Source organism: Photinus pyralis, unplaced genomic scaffold (assembly GCF_008802855.1).
Source record: "Photinus pyralis isolate 1611_PpyrPB1 unplaced genomic scaffold, Ppyr1.3 Ppyr1.4_LG6, whole genome shotgun sequence".
Lineage (NCBI taxonomy): Eukaryota > Metazoa > Arthropoda > Insecta > Coleoptera > Lampyridae > Photinus > Photinus pyralis.
This window is the reverse complement of record NW_022170663.1, coordinates 44,302,440-44,317,481: the sequence shown is the minus strand read 5'-3', so window position 1 is coordinate 44,317,481 and position 15,042 is coordinate 44,302,440. Positions and strand designations below refer to the sequence as shown.

The window sequence follows — 15,042 nt, the reverse complement described above, 5'->3', positions numbered from 1 at the left end:
AAGTGGTACAAATCTGTTGTCTTGCAGCAAAAGTCGTCCAAACCTTATAGCGCATACAACGCGTACGCTCAAAGTTGGGTTTTTGACGCCGATACCGGGAGTTGTTCGAATCACAGTGCCAATTCGCCCTACATCAAACTGTCGCAAAATGGTACACCAAAAAATCCATCTTTGCAACACAACGTAGAAACCACCCCTAAACCCACAAAAGTGACCCATGTAATCGGAAATCCCGTTGTGCAAATAGAAGAAGCCTCAGACGATAGTACAAGTAATAGTGATAGAAAATTAAATTATATGAAGAGTTTTTCTCCGTGCGCCTCCCCCGTTGTGCTTTCGGCGTGCTCCTCGCAGCTTAGCTTAAATACGAATAGCGTTAGCAATCCACCGATCTACGAGTGCTTGGAGAAGCTAACGGAGGCGTCAGTGTACCGTTCCAGGCTAAACTCGGCGTTGAGCAACAAGGAGGAGGAGAATCAATATCAATTCCCGCAGCAGGTGATGTTGCGGCGAGTCGAGGCAATCACTCCCCAAGGCGAAAAGGTTCAATACGCCTCGCTTATGAAAGAGCTGCAAAGCGCCATAGGTAACAAAAAGGAATCGGAAACCGTGTCACCTCAGAGCAGCACGAAAACCAATTCAAAAAGCAGCAGTAGGCAAGATTCCTCGCGCACAGACGGTAAGAATAGTGACGCGGAATTTTCCAAAGAACTGGAAGCAGCTCTGCAACTAATACAAGACTTAGAAAGCCCGAATACCATAGAGACGCCGTCGGAGACGAAATCGTCGCTCGACGGCAAAGAACCGCGCCCCCTCGCGGTTTGGCGAAACAGCGACGCGAGCGACAGCGAAAAAACACTGAGTGCCGTTGGTTCGCTAGCCGAATTGACGTCCCCAATTTCCGAGTGCCATCCGGAACTATGTACTTTCAAGCCGTCACCGCACGGTAAGAGTGCTCGTGTTGTAGTTCATTGTGATTCCCAAAGCACATCCGGATATAGCTCGCCAACTCACAAAAGTAGTTCACACACCCCGAATTGGTCAACTTCATCCTCAATTAACGGCAGCCATAATGACGTAGGGAAAACACTCTCATACTCCATCCATAACACGAAATCCACTGCCGTTATCTCACTTTACAATTCGGATAGTTTACAATCGGGCGTTAAATCCGTAACTCTAGTCAATATTTCCGGCAATAACGAACCGACTCATTCCACTTTCATGCATTCCCCTAATCTTTATGTCAAAGATTTACACACCAATACCAATTATACAGACGTCGAGTCTGTTAGTAAATCGGTCGACGATATCAATGACGAGGACCATAAACTGGTTCGGAGATCTTCTTCCGGAGCGGCGAACGTTTGGAACGTCATGTCCATACTTCGAAAAAAGAAGCAAGGTCTGCCGAAGCTATGTCCCGAATTGGAGGGCGCTATCGTTAAATCTGAAAGCTTAGCGTATTTGTCCGAGCTTGAGCTGCTTGCTCGGCACCAGCGCAACAAAGACATACAAAGGGTAAGATAAAGGGGCTGGTGCTGGTAAAACGCAATTAACGATGCGCTATTTTTTCTACTAACACACCCTCTCCGTCTTTCGGCTTCTTTCTAAACGCTTAATCAGAAGTAGGTACTTACATCGAAATCGCATAAAGAATGACAATTCGCATTGATTCTCATATCGTTTTTAGCAAATCGAGCAGAAGGTTCTGCAACAGTTAGGATCCCCAAGGACTGAGTCAAATTGCTGAAGCACTACCTGAGCGGCCACACCTACTACTACGTCCAATTATCTTATCCGCAATGAGTTAATTATTTATTAACATATATTTTTCTGTAATATTTCGGTATGTAAATATTGTTATAGTTTAATATAGTTTATAATACAATTCTATTGTAAAGAATAAATTGATTTATATTTACAATACTCTGTTACATTTTTCTATTTTGTATCACATATCTAGGTATGAACATTGGTACTAGGATCAAGGTAGGTACAACACATTGAAAAATAATCGGAATCAATATTAACGTAATCCCGCATAACACACCGACGTACATCAAACGTGCATTGTATGTACATATATGGTACCAAAATGGTACGTACGCGTATACACAGAATTTATACATTGGACTTCCACGGTAGGTCCAAATGTCAACGATATGGACAATTTATGTATGTACATGAATACTGTACGTCCTATGGACGTTTGTTACCAGTCGTTTTATTGCACTAGATTAGCAAATAAAACGGCTACTTTGAAAGTGACATCTATTCAAAAACTGTTAAATCAAGCGGAATGTAAAGTAATGTAAGTAGATAACAAAAAATTCACTTCCTTTCCTTTGCTCTTTTGCACCATTTAAAAATTGCTTTTTTGGAAACTGTCTTAGGAAATGTTTGCATTCCAGCTCCTAAAAACAAAAATGTATATGAATTCGAGTTTGTGCTCGCCATAATTGGAACAAATGTCCATTGGACGTACACTGTAATTATTTTATGGACTACCTGTTATATATTCCACAAGAGGAAATCATCGGACGTCCACTGAGTACGTACACCTTTTCTACATGGACGTCGTAACCTAAAATGGACGTCCACTATAAGGAACTGTGTCGTGGGGATATTAATTAAAAATCCAACCGCTACAATAAAACTGTTTCTAAGACCAAAAAAGTGCTTACCTTACCCCTATGCTTAGGCAACACACCTCACAACTGAAAGAATGGCACTTTGACAAAAAAGTACGAAACGCTCTGTGTGTATAAAAAACCTCTTTCCTTCTCTGTAAGATAAAAACCATGAAGTCTTCGACTTTGTCCGCTCGGCGCAGATGCGATGGAATACGGATTTTACGCAACGAAAGTTGGCAAGACGGGATTGCGATGGCGTCGACAGGGTGCATAACGCGTTCTCAAGTTTCCTCAATGTTTATTTTTGTTGTTTTGTTTGGAAAGTGTATGTAATAATCTTTTTTTTTCTTGAGGTAACCATTAACCATTGAATTGCATATGGCATGTCACATAATTAGTTATTATTTACATTTTGCGTGAAATACTGATACTGAAGCTTTTGTTTATGTACTGTTATTGTTGGTTATACTGTACAGGTGATTAAAAGCCTTTATATTGTTTTTTAAGTATTTATTTATGTATTCACGATACAAGTTTATCAGTTTGTTGTTGCCATGTGCGTTTCGATTTAACTAGCCCTGGGAGGAAGTTGTTTTTTCGCTATATTATGTTGCTTCCTTAATCTCGTACAGACCGCAGATCTTGCGTCTTAGCAGTGCGAGAAGGGGGAGTCCTCTAATCAACCTTTGCTCTATTACTTAATGTGGTTTTTCTTGTGCAACAATAGACTTTAACATGAATACTTACTACTGGCATTTTTGCATGTACTTTTCGTTAAATTATGATAGCCGAGGCTGGAGTATTTTAAATGGCAAAGCTTGTAATAGCGCGTTAAATTTTTATATAATCCTGCGTAGTAAGCTAAAGCGTTTATTGGGTCCAATTTTAGTACGGAACGAGTCATCGTTGCCTTTAAACCACCGTCACGGTGCGGACGAAGATTTTCGCAGGATTTCCGAGAAAGGCGTTGTCAAGTGTACCGTAACGCCGTGCCCCAGGAGTGCAAGGTAAACTGCGGGGTAAAATGGACCCCTGTTCCCGGTGGTACAGATTTGCGAACTGCGAATGTATTCGCGAGCTCGAATTTCCAACTAGGAGAAGTGATACGTTTGGGAGATGGCCCTAGCGGATTCTTCGATTCCGGGGTATCCGGCGATGGTGGTAAGCGTTAAGCACTTTCTCATGGCTCTCGCAACCGTGGGACTGGGTTTGCACAAGCCCAAGAAGCTGCGGTGCGGAGACATCCTACGTGTTCCGGTAGTGGCCGGTTGGAGTCTGCCATAATTAGGCGGTCCAGGTATATCATGGAGGTAACCCCAAAACGGCACTTGGTGGTGCTAGAGGTGCTCCATCACTATCCGTAGATTGTCGAGGGGTTCCTCCTATGAATTGGAGTCGCTGTCGTCGAGGTATAACATGGCGAATTTCCTCAAGAACCCCGGACGCACCTCTTGTGTCAACAACTTCTGAAAGGTGGTTGGGGTGTTCTAGAGTTCGAAAGGTCATTACGGGTGCAACCGTTCAACCTGCGGTAATCTACGAAGGAACGCGCGTTGCCGTCTTTCCTTTAGACAATGACGATGGAGGGACGAGTAGCTGCAGGTGCTTGGTTCAATAATGTGGTCGGCCAGCATCATTTCGATCCCCTGGGCAATGCTCACCTTCCTGGCCGGCGAGTAGCGGAAGGGCGGCAGGCGGAAACGCGTGGTATAGTGCAATCGTATTCGGTGCGTGGTCGAAGTGTTAGTTGACGGGACGGTCCTCTTCCGGAACCGGAGCAACAGTGGTGTCGCAAACCCATGGTGTACCTCTTCGTACTTTGGCTTGACAATCTCGGTTGACTTGACGGAGGGGGCCAGGGGATGGTTTTCCGGCATTCTCTACCCCAGGACTACTGTGGTGGAAGACAGCCTCGTTGCGGAGCACCCTGAACTAGCGCAATGGGCGTTGCGAGGTCATTGACCACCAGGAAGGTTCCTGTTGCTTGGCCTCCTGAATTAGGAATTGGAGTTGGGTTCTCCCAAGAATGTTGAGAATCTTGCCGACCGCGGTTAGGGGTGCTGTCGTTTGCTCTGCGATCGCGCTTGTAGCAGCGACAGATGTGGTGCTCCTGATGGTGGTGGTCGACGCACATGCGGTGGTAGTCGAAGGGGCGCTGGTGGAAGTGGGAGCAGCATGAAATCATACTCGCGTTGCTCCTCGTGTTCAGTACCATTTCTGAGTCGCCCAGTGAGTTCCGATGCGCTTTGCACTCGTAACAGACTGGGCCTCGACAAAACAAATATATTTACATTACCTATTATATACAAGGCATGATGTGGCGAGTGCAGATGCGCTGCTCGACGGCACTGCGTGGCAGCGCGACAGCTGATGGAACTTCTGCAGGTCGGCAGCGCAGGATGGATGAGCCACGATTTCCACTTTCAGTCAATAATCGCTTTAAGCGGTGTGGAAAGTTTCCCAATTCTACTGACTCTACTGGTGGTTTCGACGCTGCTTACACTTTGCTGCCTAATGCTCGCTATGGCGTTGGATTGGACGAACCGTGTTGACCAATTGCAAGCATGCTTCGTTGGCAGACTCGTCCGTAACAATCATGTTACCGGGCGGGGTAACGTAAGTGGCAAACGGAGGTTGAAAACGTATATTACACAATATTTACAAATAATACAGAGGATATATGTACATATATAAGATCGCTTCTGGCACGTGGGATGGCGCCGGACTTGACTACGGTCAAGCCGGGAAGTGATGGCGTGCGGAGACGGTACTTGAGCCCAAGCGACCAGCCTCAGTCGCTTGTGTAGGGTAAGGTAGGCTTGCCCAGGCACAAGTGAAGTTCCCCTGTCGGTGCGCTGCTTATAAACAATTTCCGGTAGAGCCGTCTGGCGACGCGGCCAATAGGGCGCTAGTGGATGGTGGGGTGGAAGTTGCAACCCCTCTCCTAGTCGTCGTAACAGTATCCCCCCCCTGTAAAGGGGTTGCGACGGCGGGGTGCAGGCGCTGTAGCAAACGGCGGTGACGGGGTTGTCGTTGGTTCCGTGGTGGCGTCGGTGAAATGATTCTTGGCGGAAGTTCCGGTACTGGTGCCGGGGTGGGTTGGTTGGGTGCAGGGCGTAGATCGTGTACGTGCACCTTTACCAGTTCGTTTCCTCGCCTTATCCAGTACGCGTTTGTGCCCGCCAGCGCTTCGATGGTGTAGGGACCTGTGTACTTCATGTGAAAGTTCCCGGAGTGTTGGTCCCTGGATCTTTCCATCACTCCGTCGCCTACTTGGTACTGGGTGCGGGCTGGCCCGTAGTTCGCGTACCGGCTGCGGGATCGTGCCTGGTTCCTGTGCACCGTCTGTACGACCTCCTCTCGGGCTTCTCCTGTCGGTGGAGGTGGTCGATCCCTGGCTTTCCACTCTCCTGGCCTGGGTAGGTCGTAGCCTAGCAGCGCGTGGCTCGGCGTGAGTCCAGTAGCGGCGTTTCTCCTCGTACGTAACGTGAACATGACAATGGGTAGTACGGCCGCCCAGGCGCTGGGGCTTTGTCCCACCAGATGAGTGCGGAGGCCCTTTTTGATTTCTTGGTTCCGGCGTTCGACGGGGTTCGCCTGCGGGTGCCATATGGGCGTCGTCCAGTGCATTGCTCCCCACTTCCGAAGTGCCGCGTCCCATGTCACTGATGTGAATTGCGGTCCGTTGTCTGAGATGATCGCTCTCGGGAAACCATAGCGTGCGAATACCTCGTGTTCCAGGATTCTGACCACTGTTGGAGCGACTGCTTCCTTTACTGGAAATGCCTCCACCCACATGCTGAAGAGGTCCGTGATCACGACTATCTGGCGGTAGCCTGTAGGTGTGGCGTCGTAGGGGCCCATCAAGTCTACGGAAACCGCTTCCCAGGGTCGTGTGGGTTTGCGTGGGCGTACGGTGGCGTCCTGGACCGGGCCTCTTTTGACTGCCGCGCAAATCCAACATGCTCGTACATAATTCCGCACCGTGTCTCCCAGTTTCGCCCAGTGGTAATGTGTCATTATGGCCCGTTCCGTTTCTTCGGCTCCTGGGTGTCCAGCTGTGGCTGCGTTGTGGTACGCTTCTAGTACCGCTGGTTGAAGGCTGCAGGGGACTACGAGTAGGTTCCCTTGGGGTGCTTTGCGGTAGAGGTAACCGTTGTCCACCGTGTAATCCCGGTTGAACCTTGCTTGTGCTGGTGTCGCTGGTCCTTCCTGCTGTATCCTGTGCCAGGTGCGTACCAGAACGATGGCGTTTTCGTTTGTCTTTTGGCACTCCTTCACATGGTCCGCCAAATTGGCCACTTCCACTGCCGCGATTACCGGGGTGCTGTTGGTTTGTTTGGACTCGTGTGTGGTCGTAGGTGGCAGCATGCGGTTTACGTCTTCTGCCGTGGCTTCTTCGGCTTCTTCTGCTGATGGGTGGCGGGACAGGTGGTCTGGAAGCTCGTTTTCTTTCCCCGGACAGTGGACCACATCAAATGTAAATTCTTGGAGCCGTAATGCCCAACGAGTTAGCTTGCTCTTTTCGTCTTTTGTGCGATCCAGCCACAGGAGAGCGCGGCTGTCTGTCTTCAACGTAAAACGTCTATCTTCCAGATATGGCCGGTATCGTTTAATGGCCCATACTACTGCCAAGCACTCCTGTTCGTTGATATGGTAGCGTCTCTGCGCGTGGTTAAGTTTGGCACTGGCGTAGCTGATAATTTTTTTCTCTCCGGGGTGGGGTTCTTGAAAGAGTACGGCCGCAATCCCGTTTTCGCTGGCGTCGGTTTGCAGCACGAATGGAGTGGCGAAGTCCGGACGGCTGAGTTGGAGTGGTTTGCTAAGTGCTGCTTTTAACTGGCTAAAGGCGACGTCGGCTGCCGCTGTCCATCGGAAAGGGGTGTTCTTTGTTAGTAAGTTATCCAACGGTGCTTGTAATTCGGCACACCGGGGCACGTACTCTCGTAGCCAGTTGGTCAATCCTAGAAAACTTCTTAGCTTCTTCCTCGAGGTGGGCCGGTCTGCGGTCCGGATTGCTTCGATGTGTTCCTGGCACGGGCGGTTCCCGTTCGCCGTGATGTTGTGGCCCAGGTATTGGATCGTTTGCACCCCGAAGCGACACTTTTCGAGGGACAAGCGGAGTTTGTGGCGTTGCAGTCGTTCCAGCACGAGGTGTAGATGTTTGAGGTGCTCGTCCCAGGAGTCTGAGTAGATTATTATGTCATCCAGGTATACCATGACGAATTTCCGTAAATACCCGGCGAGAACGTCCTGGGTCATTAGCTTCTGGAACGTAGCAGGTGCATTCTTGAGCCCGAACGGCATTACTTTGAATTGATAACTCGCTCCATCAGGGGTTGAAAACGCGGTGAGATGTCGGGATTCCGTCTCTAGCGGCACCTGCCAGTAGCCTGATTTGAGATCCAGGCTGGAAAAAACTTTGGCCGTCCCCAGGTCTCGGAGGGTCTCCTGTATGACTGGCAGGTTGGTGCTCTCGTCTTTTGTGATGGCGTTTAGACGACGGTAGTCGATGCAGAATCTCGGGCGGCCGTCTTTTTTCTGAATTATGACGATGGGCGAGCAATATTCGGACGTGCTGGGCTCGATCACCTGCGCTGCTAACATAGCTTCCACTTCATCCGCGATGACCTTCTTTTTGTTTGGCGAATGTCGATATGGCGGAAGTCGGAAGGGCGTTGTTTTGGTGACTCGGATGCGATGTGTGGTGGATGCTGTTGTTGTGGGCGTTGCAGGATCGGCCAGTGTGCTACCGAAAGTTTCCAGCAGTGTGGCCAGGCGTCGATCGAGTGGTGGTTGGAACCCGTGCTTGACTCCGGCGAAGTTTATGGAGTCGCTCGTTGTTGGGCCGCGGTTCGGAGCTTGGTCCCAGTGTGTTGTCTGCCTTGTATGGGTTCCCCAGTGGATGCACGCTCTCTCGTAATCCAGCACCGCTCGATGTTCTTGGAGCCACTTCTGTCCCAAGATCATGGGCACGACAAGGTTTGGTGTCACCAGGAAGTCGTCCGATTCTTGCTTGTCGTTGAGCGTGTACTCGACTCTGGATGTGCCGATGACTTCCAGCTGATGGCGGGGGTTCGCTAGGCCGGCTGTTTGGTGGTTGCTATGGTGGATTTTCCACGCGAGCTCCTTCTGGATGAAGTTATGGGATGATCCGGAGTCGAGGAGAGCTCTTACGCTTTTTCCGCGTACCTTGACTGCCAGCGTTGGTAGGTTGGGTCGGGTCGCAGTCTGGATTAGGTGGACGGCCGGGCATTGTTCCCGACCGCTGCCCCGTTTCCCTGGTCTCGGCGGCGGGTCAGTACTGGGCAGTCTCGGTGGAAGTGATATTCCGGGCAGTGGTGGCACTTTGGTGTGTTGGGAGGTCTGTCGGCGGGGGTTGGTGGCGATGGTCTGGGTTGGTTGTTTCGAGGTAGCGCTTTGTTGCAGTTTTCGATTTCCTCGGCGTGACGCACCAAGTCGAGGAGTGAAGTGGGTGTTGTGGTTAAAAAGGCTACTCTAATGCGTGGGTGCAGCAGGTCTCTCAGTAGCTCGAGGTGCTCGCCGATCGGGATCTTCAGCCGTTTTGCTAGCTGTGCCTTCCTCTGGAGGAATTGCTGCGGCGACTCTGCTCCTTGTTCTCGGCCGAAGAATTCTGATTGCATCTTCCCGCGGATCTTGCTGCTGTCGTATTTTTCGCGGGTGTAGTTCTTTAGGTCGTTGTATGTCGGTGAAAATGCCTCGTAACTGTTCCACCATTTCGCAGCCTCCCCTTTTAGTTGTGCTGCTGATGTTTTTAACTTTTCCGCCGGGTCGGTGGTTTGGATTGTCTGCTCGAGCGTGCTGAAGAAGACTGTTGGGTCCTCCAGGTGGTCGCCGCTGAAGGTCGGTAGGTCCGGTGATGCGGTTTTCTGCGCGTTCTGGAGGGCGTCGGTCAGCGCCTTTAGCATGTCGAGGGTGTGTTGAGAGTGTTGGGCGCCACTGGACGGGGTTGCCGGGTCCAGACCGGGGTTGATTGCCGGGGTCATCTCCGTTGTTTGAGTGTCGATACCTTCGTCGGCGCCGGAGTTGGACGTCGGGGTGTTCCTGCTCCTCGTATTCATGGTGTTGCGCGTCGGCTGTCGCGGGAGCGTGGGCGTAGATCCTCAGAGCGCGATGCTGCTGGTTGACTCACACTTATGGGCGCCAATTGTTACCGGGCGGGGTAACGTAAGTGGCAAACGGAGATTGAAAACGTATATTACACAATATTTACAAATAATACAGAGGATATATGTACATATATAAGATCGCTTCTGGCACGTGGGATGGCGCCGGACTTGACTACGGTCAAGCCGGGAAGTGATGGCGTGCGGAGACGGTACTTGAGCCCAAGCGACCAGCCTCAGTCGCTTGTGTAGGGTAAGGTAGGCTTGCCCAGGCACAAGTGAAGTTCCCCTGTCGGTGCGCTGCTTATAAACAATTTCCGGTAGAGCCGTCTGGCGACGCGGCCAATAGGGCGCTAGTGGATGGTGGGGTGGAAGTTGCAACCCCTCTCCTAGTCGTCGTAACAATCAGAGAATTCTGTGGCCGCTCCGTGCAGAGTACAGCTAAAGGCTAATTTCAATTTCACATCAAAGAGCCCTCGAGCAGTCTATAGTCGGTCCGTGCAGAAAGCAGCTAGAGGGTGAATTCCACTTGGATTGAAGGACGTGCCTGATGCATAAACATTAAAGGTATTTATGGACAATTTGATCTATCGCGTTGTAGTATTGGTGCTTTCCGTCGTATTACCATTTGTTGTTGTTTACCTCGTTGTATATTTGAACTAGCTTCGTTGCGCATTTGTTTAATTGCAAACTTATTGAAGAGAGTTTTATACTTAGGCGCAAATTAACTTTGTATATAGTACCTACCAATGTAAAGGCGATTTAACCACCTACTGGCGTTTTATATCAAGTTGCTGTTTCTGGACACCGAGTGCAGTAGAATCTGTCATTCTTATGACGCGAAGCACGATATAAAATGAAGTTCAGAACATATTGCAATGCTGTTCCTATGGAAATGATCGCGACGGCAGAAACCAAAAGCTTGCTATTTTTGACATCTAAATTGAATTCATAATTGTCAGAAGTGTTGCAATGATTTATATGACTTCTGCTATAAAATAGGTATACACGACAATAAAAAGAAACTCACCATCTCGTGAAAGTTAATTTGTTATTGTCATAACCATTTACTTTACAGGATTGTTTCGCCCCAAACACAATTTACAAATATGTGTTCCCTTACAGCAAAGGCGATATTTTAAGAAATTAAAAACCAATTCAAATTTTAATAAATACTATTCATTTATTATTTATGCCTTTATCTTTCGCTTAAGAGACCAGATAAGGATTATTAACCGACGAGCAGCCGAGACATATTAATTTAAAATTCTATGAGAAGAACTACACCAATATAATTGAGATTTAGGAAGTTTAACTAAAGGTAAGGATGGAGGAGAGGAATTAATTCGTTACAAATGCATGGTCATAATTTACCTAGTCGCCCAACCTTAAAAATTCTATCCGTTTTGGTGTTACCTGAAGAGCTGTCAGAAATGAGAAAAGTCAGCCAGTATACTTTGATTATATTAAAATAATAAATGTATCACAAAATATACAAACACTATAGGTATAGTTTTATTAGTTTTGCCTCTAAAATTCACAGAACATCAACTTGCTTTAGATCGACTGAAAAATGATAAATTCTGAAGGATTATAGCCTGAAGAGCTGTCACATGTGAGAAAAAAATACGCTACTTTATTATTAATTATATTAAAAGCTCCAGTTGACTACCAGAAAATATGGAAAAGACTATAATCTGCCCTCTAAAATTCAGAGAAAAAGTCTTTCTCCTGCGTTCCTTGTACGAGTATTACCTTTCCTCTAAATGTATTTCTCTTCCACTTGCTCGATTTTTCTCTTTTCCTCTGCTTATGACAATGTCTTTCTCTGTTTTTTCCCTAATTTGTTTTCCGTATTCTTTCTGTTTCTCCATCTTTTTTTCTTTTACATTTTCTTTTATACTTTTTTCTGTTCTCTCAACTCTTTCTCTTCTTCTTTCTTACTCTACTATTTTTCTAAACCTGTTCCTGTTTCTCTCTTCTGTACACTGTCTGTGCCACCACCATCTTTTCCCTCCCATTCGGTTACTTGATTCCACATAATTGCTTTTTTGATACTCTCCTTCATATTCCACTCCTCTTCTGTGCTCCTTCTACTTCTTCTTCTTGTTCCTCTAGTCTCCTTCTATACACCTTTACAGTATGCTTCTTCTTTCTTGCCTCTTTCCCTTTCTTTCTCATCTGATATTCCCTTTTAGTTGATGATCCAATTCTATCCTTGTTCCTATCTTAAATTTCGCCCTCTTTGTTGTCCTCTTTATGTCTCGATTTTCTCTTCCCATCTCTACCCATTCTCCTTTATTCTCTGTTCTAAAATTAAAATCTTCCCTCCTCCTCTCTTTCCTCTTTCATATTTTCTATTTCATTTTATTTCTTTTCCGTTATATAATCACTTTCATTTTCTTCGCATCTACTTCCACTTTTCTTTCTGGTATTTTATCCTCTCTCTATTCCCTCGCTCCATCTTTCCTCTTGCCGTATCTTCCCATTGCGCTCCGCCCATCACCCTCTTCTTTTGTTCTTCTTTTAGCACCTCCAATTCATTCCAATAGAAAAGTACGGCTGGTTGCCTAACAGTTATAATTTATTGTTATATTCATTTTAATAATAATAATAATAAATTTATTGCCCAACAGCAAAAGCCAATTATAGGACAACTTAACAATATATATATATATAATAATAACATTTAAATACACTATTAATTAACATCGAGACTAACATTTAAGCACACGCAACAGTAATAATATAATCGAGATTAACATTTAAACACACACAACAGTAATAATACAACAAAGTAAGTAGATATAAAGATATATAAATAAATAAATAAGTATAAGTAGGTCTGTTACAAAACACGGATATAGTTATTAATTAAGGATTTTAACGAACAATTGAAGATATCACAATCAATGTTGATATTATTATAGGCAGCACTCATCACTGCAGTCGGAGACCTTAGCATTAAGTTAGTTCTCGCAAATGGAAGTTGAAACGTGAAGTTATGTCTTCCTTCTATTCGAGGTACAGTCTCTTGTAAAAGTAATGTCCCTCGGATACCTACCACTGTAGCATAGGCAACCAACATCCCAGCCGCCTAGTCCAAGTTGGATTTGCGGGTGTGCGAGGTAGCTATCTAATGCGGTTCATTTTCAGCAGATATTCCCATTTAGCCAAACTAAATACTAGTTAGTAGAATAAAAGTGAATGCCATTGATTTATTAGCTCAAAGGATCTGCGCTGCATATCCTTGGCTTGGTGCAGTAAACATTTTTACATTTCTTACAATTGGTTTGGTGCGTTTTAAATTTGCAAATAGTTTAGCTAGAGACTATTAAGACAAAATAATGGCCTTTCACTTTTTAATTTTTTGAGTAGGTTCTCTTCTAACGAAATAAAGGTGATATTCTTGTCCTTTAATGACATTGAAATTCCAGTGTCATTAATAATTACTTGCGAGTAGGTCTCCTCATGGAATGCGATTAATTGCCCTACAAGTGCACTGTGGAACAATACCTTTCTTTTGTAACTAGCATCAGAAATTAAATGATATGCATTTGTGATACTTGGTCGTGGTTGATTTAATATCGAATTTAGTTTAGGAGAGCTTTTACGTTGCATATTTTTGAGTAGGTAGGCATATTATAAGGATATTTAGTCCAGGTTATAGGTATAATATTTTTTGATAAAAAAATTAGTTACCAGTTAAACCGGCTTTTTCATGCAGGTGAAATGATTAGAAATTAGGGAAAAATAATTAAAACAGCTGAATTTTTCCGCGGGTGCCATCCCGGAGTTTGAAAGGAGTGGGAGGTGGTAGTTACAAAAGGAACGGCATTGTTGCGCTTCCAGTGCAGATAATCGCATTCCATTAGGAGGCCCGAGTAATTAATAATGAGACTTCAATTTCAATGTCGGTATAAAACGACAAAATCATCACATTTATTTTGTTAGAAGAAAATCTACTCGAAAAAATTAAAAGTAAAAGGTCATTATTTTAGCTAAACTATTTCCAAATTTAAAACGCACCAAACCAATTGAAAGAAATGTAAAAATTTCTATTGTATTAAACCAAGGATAGGTTAAAGCAGCGCGGATCTTTTGAGCTAATAAATCGATGCCATTCATTTTCATTCTACTAACTTATTTTTAGTTTGGCAAAGTGGGAATACCTTCTGAAAACGAACCGCATTAGATACCTACCTACCTCCCACACCCGCAAATCCAACTTGGACTAGTCGGCTGGGATGTTGGTTGCCTATGCTACAGTGGTAGGGATCCGAGGGACATTACTTTTACAAGAGACTGTACATTCCTTATAAATGGAAATGTGAACAAACATAACTGCCGGTATTGGGACGATAAAAATCCTCATCTTTTTCGCGAGGGGCATACTCAACGGCCCCAAAAAATTAACGTCTGGGTAGGTATCTTAGGTGATAGCATTATTGGTCCTCTGTTTATCGAAGGAAATTTAACTGGAGATACTTACCTAAACATGCTACAAAATACCGTCGAGCCTCTCATCACTCATGAAATAGAGAATCAAATAAATCCAATTGACGGAAACATGAATTTGATTGAAGATTTCATACATTTTCAACAAGATGGGGCTCCTCCTCATTACTCTATGGCTGTTCGTGAATTTTTAGATGAGAAATTTCCGGGACAGTGGATAGGACGAAGAGGTCCTATAGAATGGCCAGCACGATCTCCAGATCTGACACCATTGGATTTCTTTCTTTGGGGTCATTTAAAATCGGTTGTGTACAAAACTGAACCAGCTTCCATAAATGATCTTCGCTACCGGATAGTCAGGGAGTGCCGTTCACTTTCCAGGGAAGTGTTTAAAAATGTTAGAAATGAATTTGAAAACCGTTTGTGGTATTGTTTAGAACAAAACGGTGAACATTTTAAACATTTTATTAAATAAAAGTTGTTTATTTGCGGAGTTCAAATTTTAGTGTAATAAATTGTGAATGGGCAGTTTAAATGTACCAGTGTATGGTATTTCTGAAAAGCATTTTTTAAGAGCTTTCCAATGATGTATCACAAGTGATACGTCACAATTCAAAATTTAGGCATGGGGGTGGCGGGGGGTACGAGGTTGAAGTTGGTTCCTTCTTTATACGACCATTTTGCTTCCCCCTCGATTCTACCGAAACGGTTTTGGCCATTTTGTGATACCTCTAATATAAAAAACGATATCGCCCATTGAAAGTTTTAAAAGTGTCACCCTGTATAATCACTTTCGAATAGAATATTGTTATTTGCAATAA

General features: G+C 45.4%; 1 protein-coding gene across 2 annotated transcripts in view; it reads left to right on the top strand.

Annotated features, from left to right (window-relative positions):
- LOC116173155 overlaps positions 1-1,929 on the top strand; it is an 80,196-nt gene extending 78,267 nt beyond the window's left edge. Inside the window, exons 5-7 of one of the 2 annotated variants that reach the window (XM_031490455.1) lie at positions 28-946; positions 1,280-1,521; positions 1,694-1,929. In XM_031490455.1, coding sequence (XP_031346315.1) covers positions 28-946; positions 1,280-1,521; positions 1,694-1,753 — 1,221 coding nt within the window. In that variant the 3' untranslated portion in view covers positions 1,754-1,929. Of the gene's footprint in view, positions 1-27; positions 1,522-1,693 lie in introns of both variants that reach the window. The other variant, XM_031490454.1, reaches the window with a different exon arrangement.
- Positions 1,930-15,042: the final 13,113 nt, after the last annotated feature.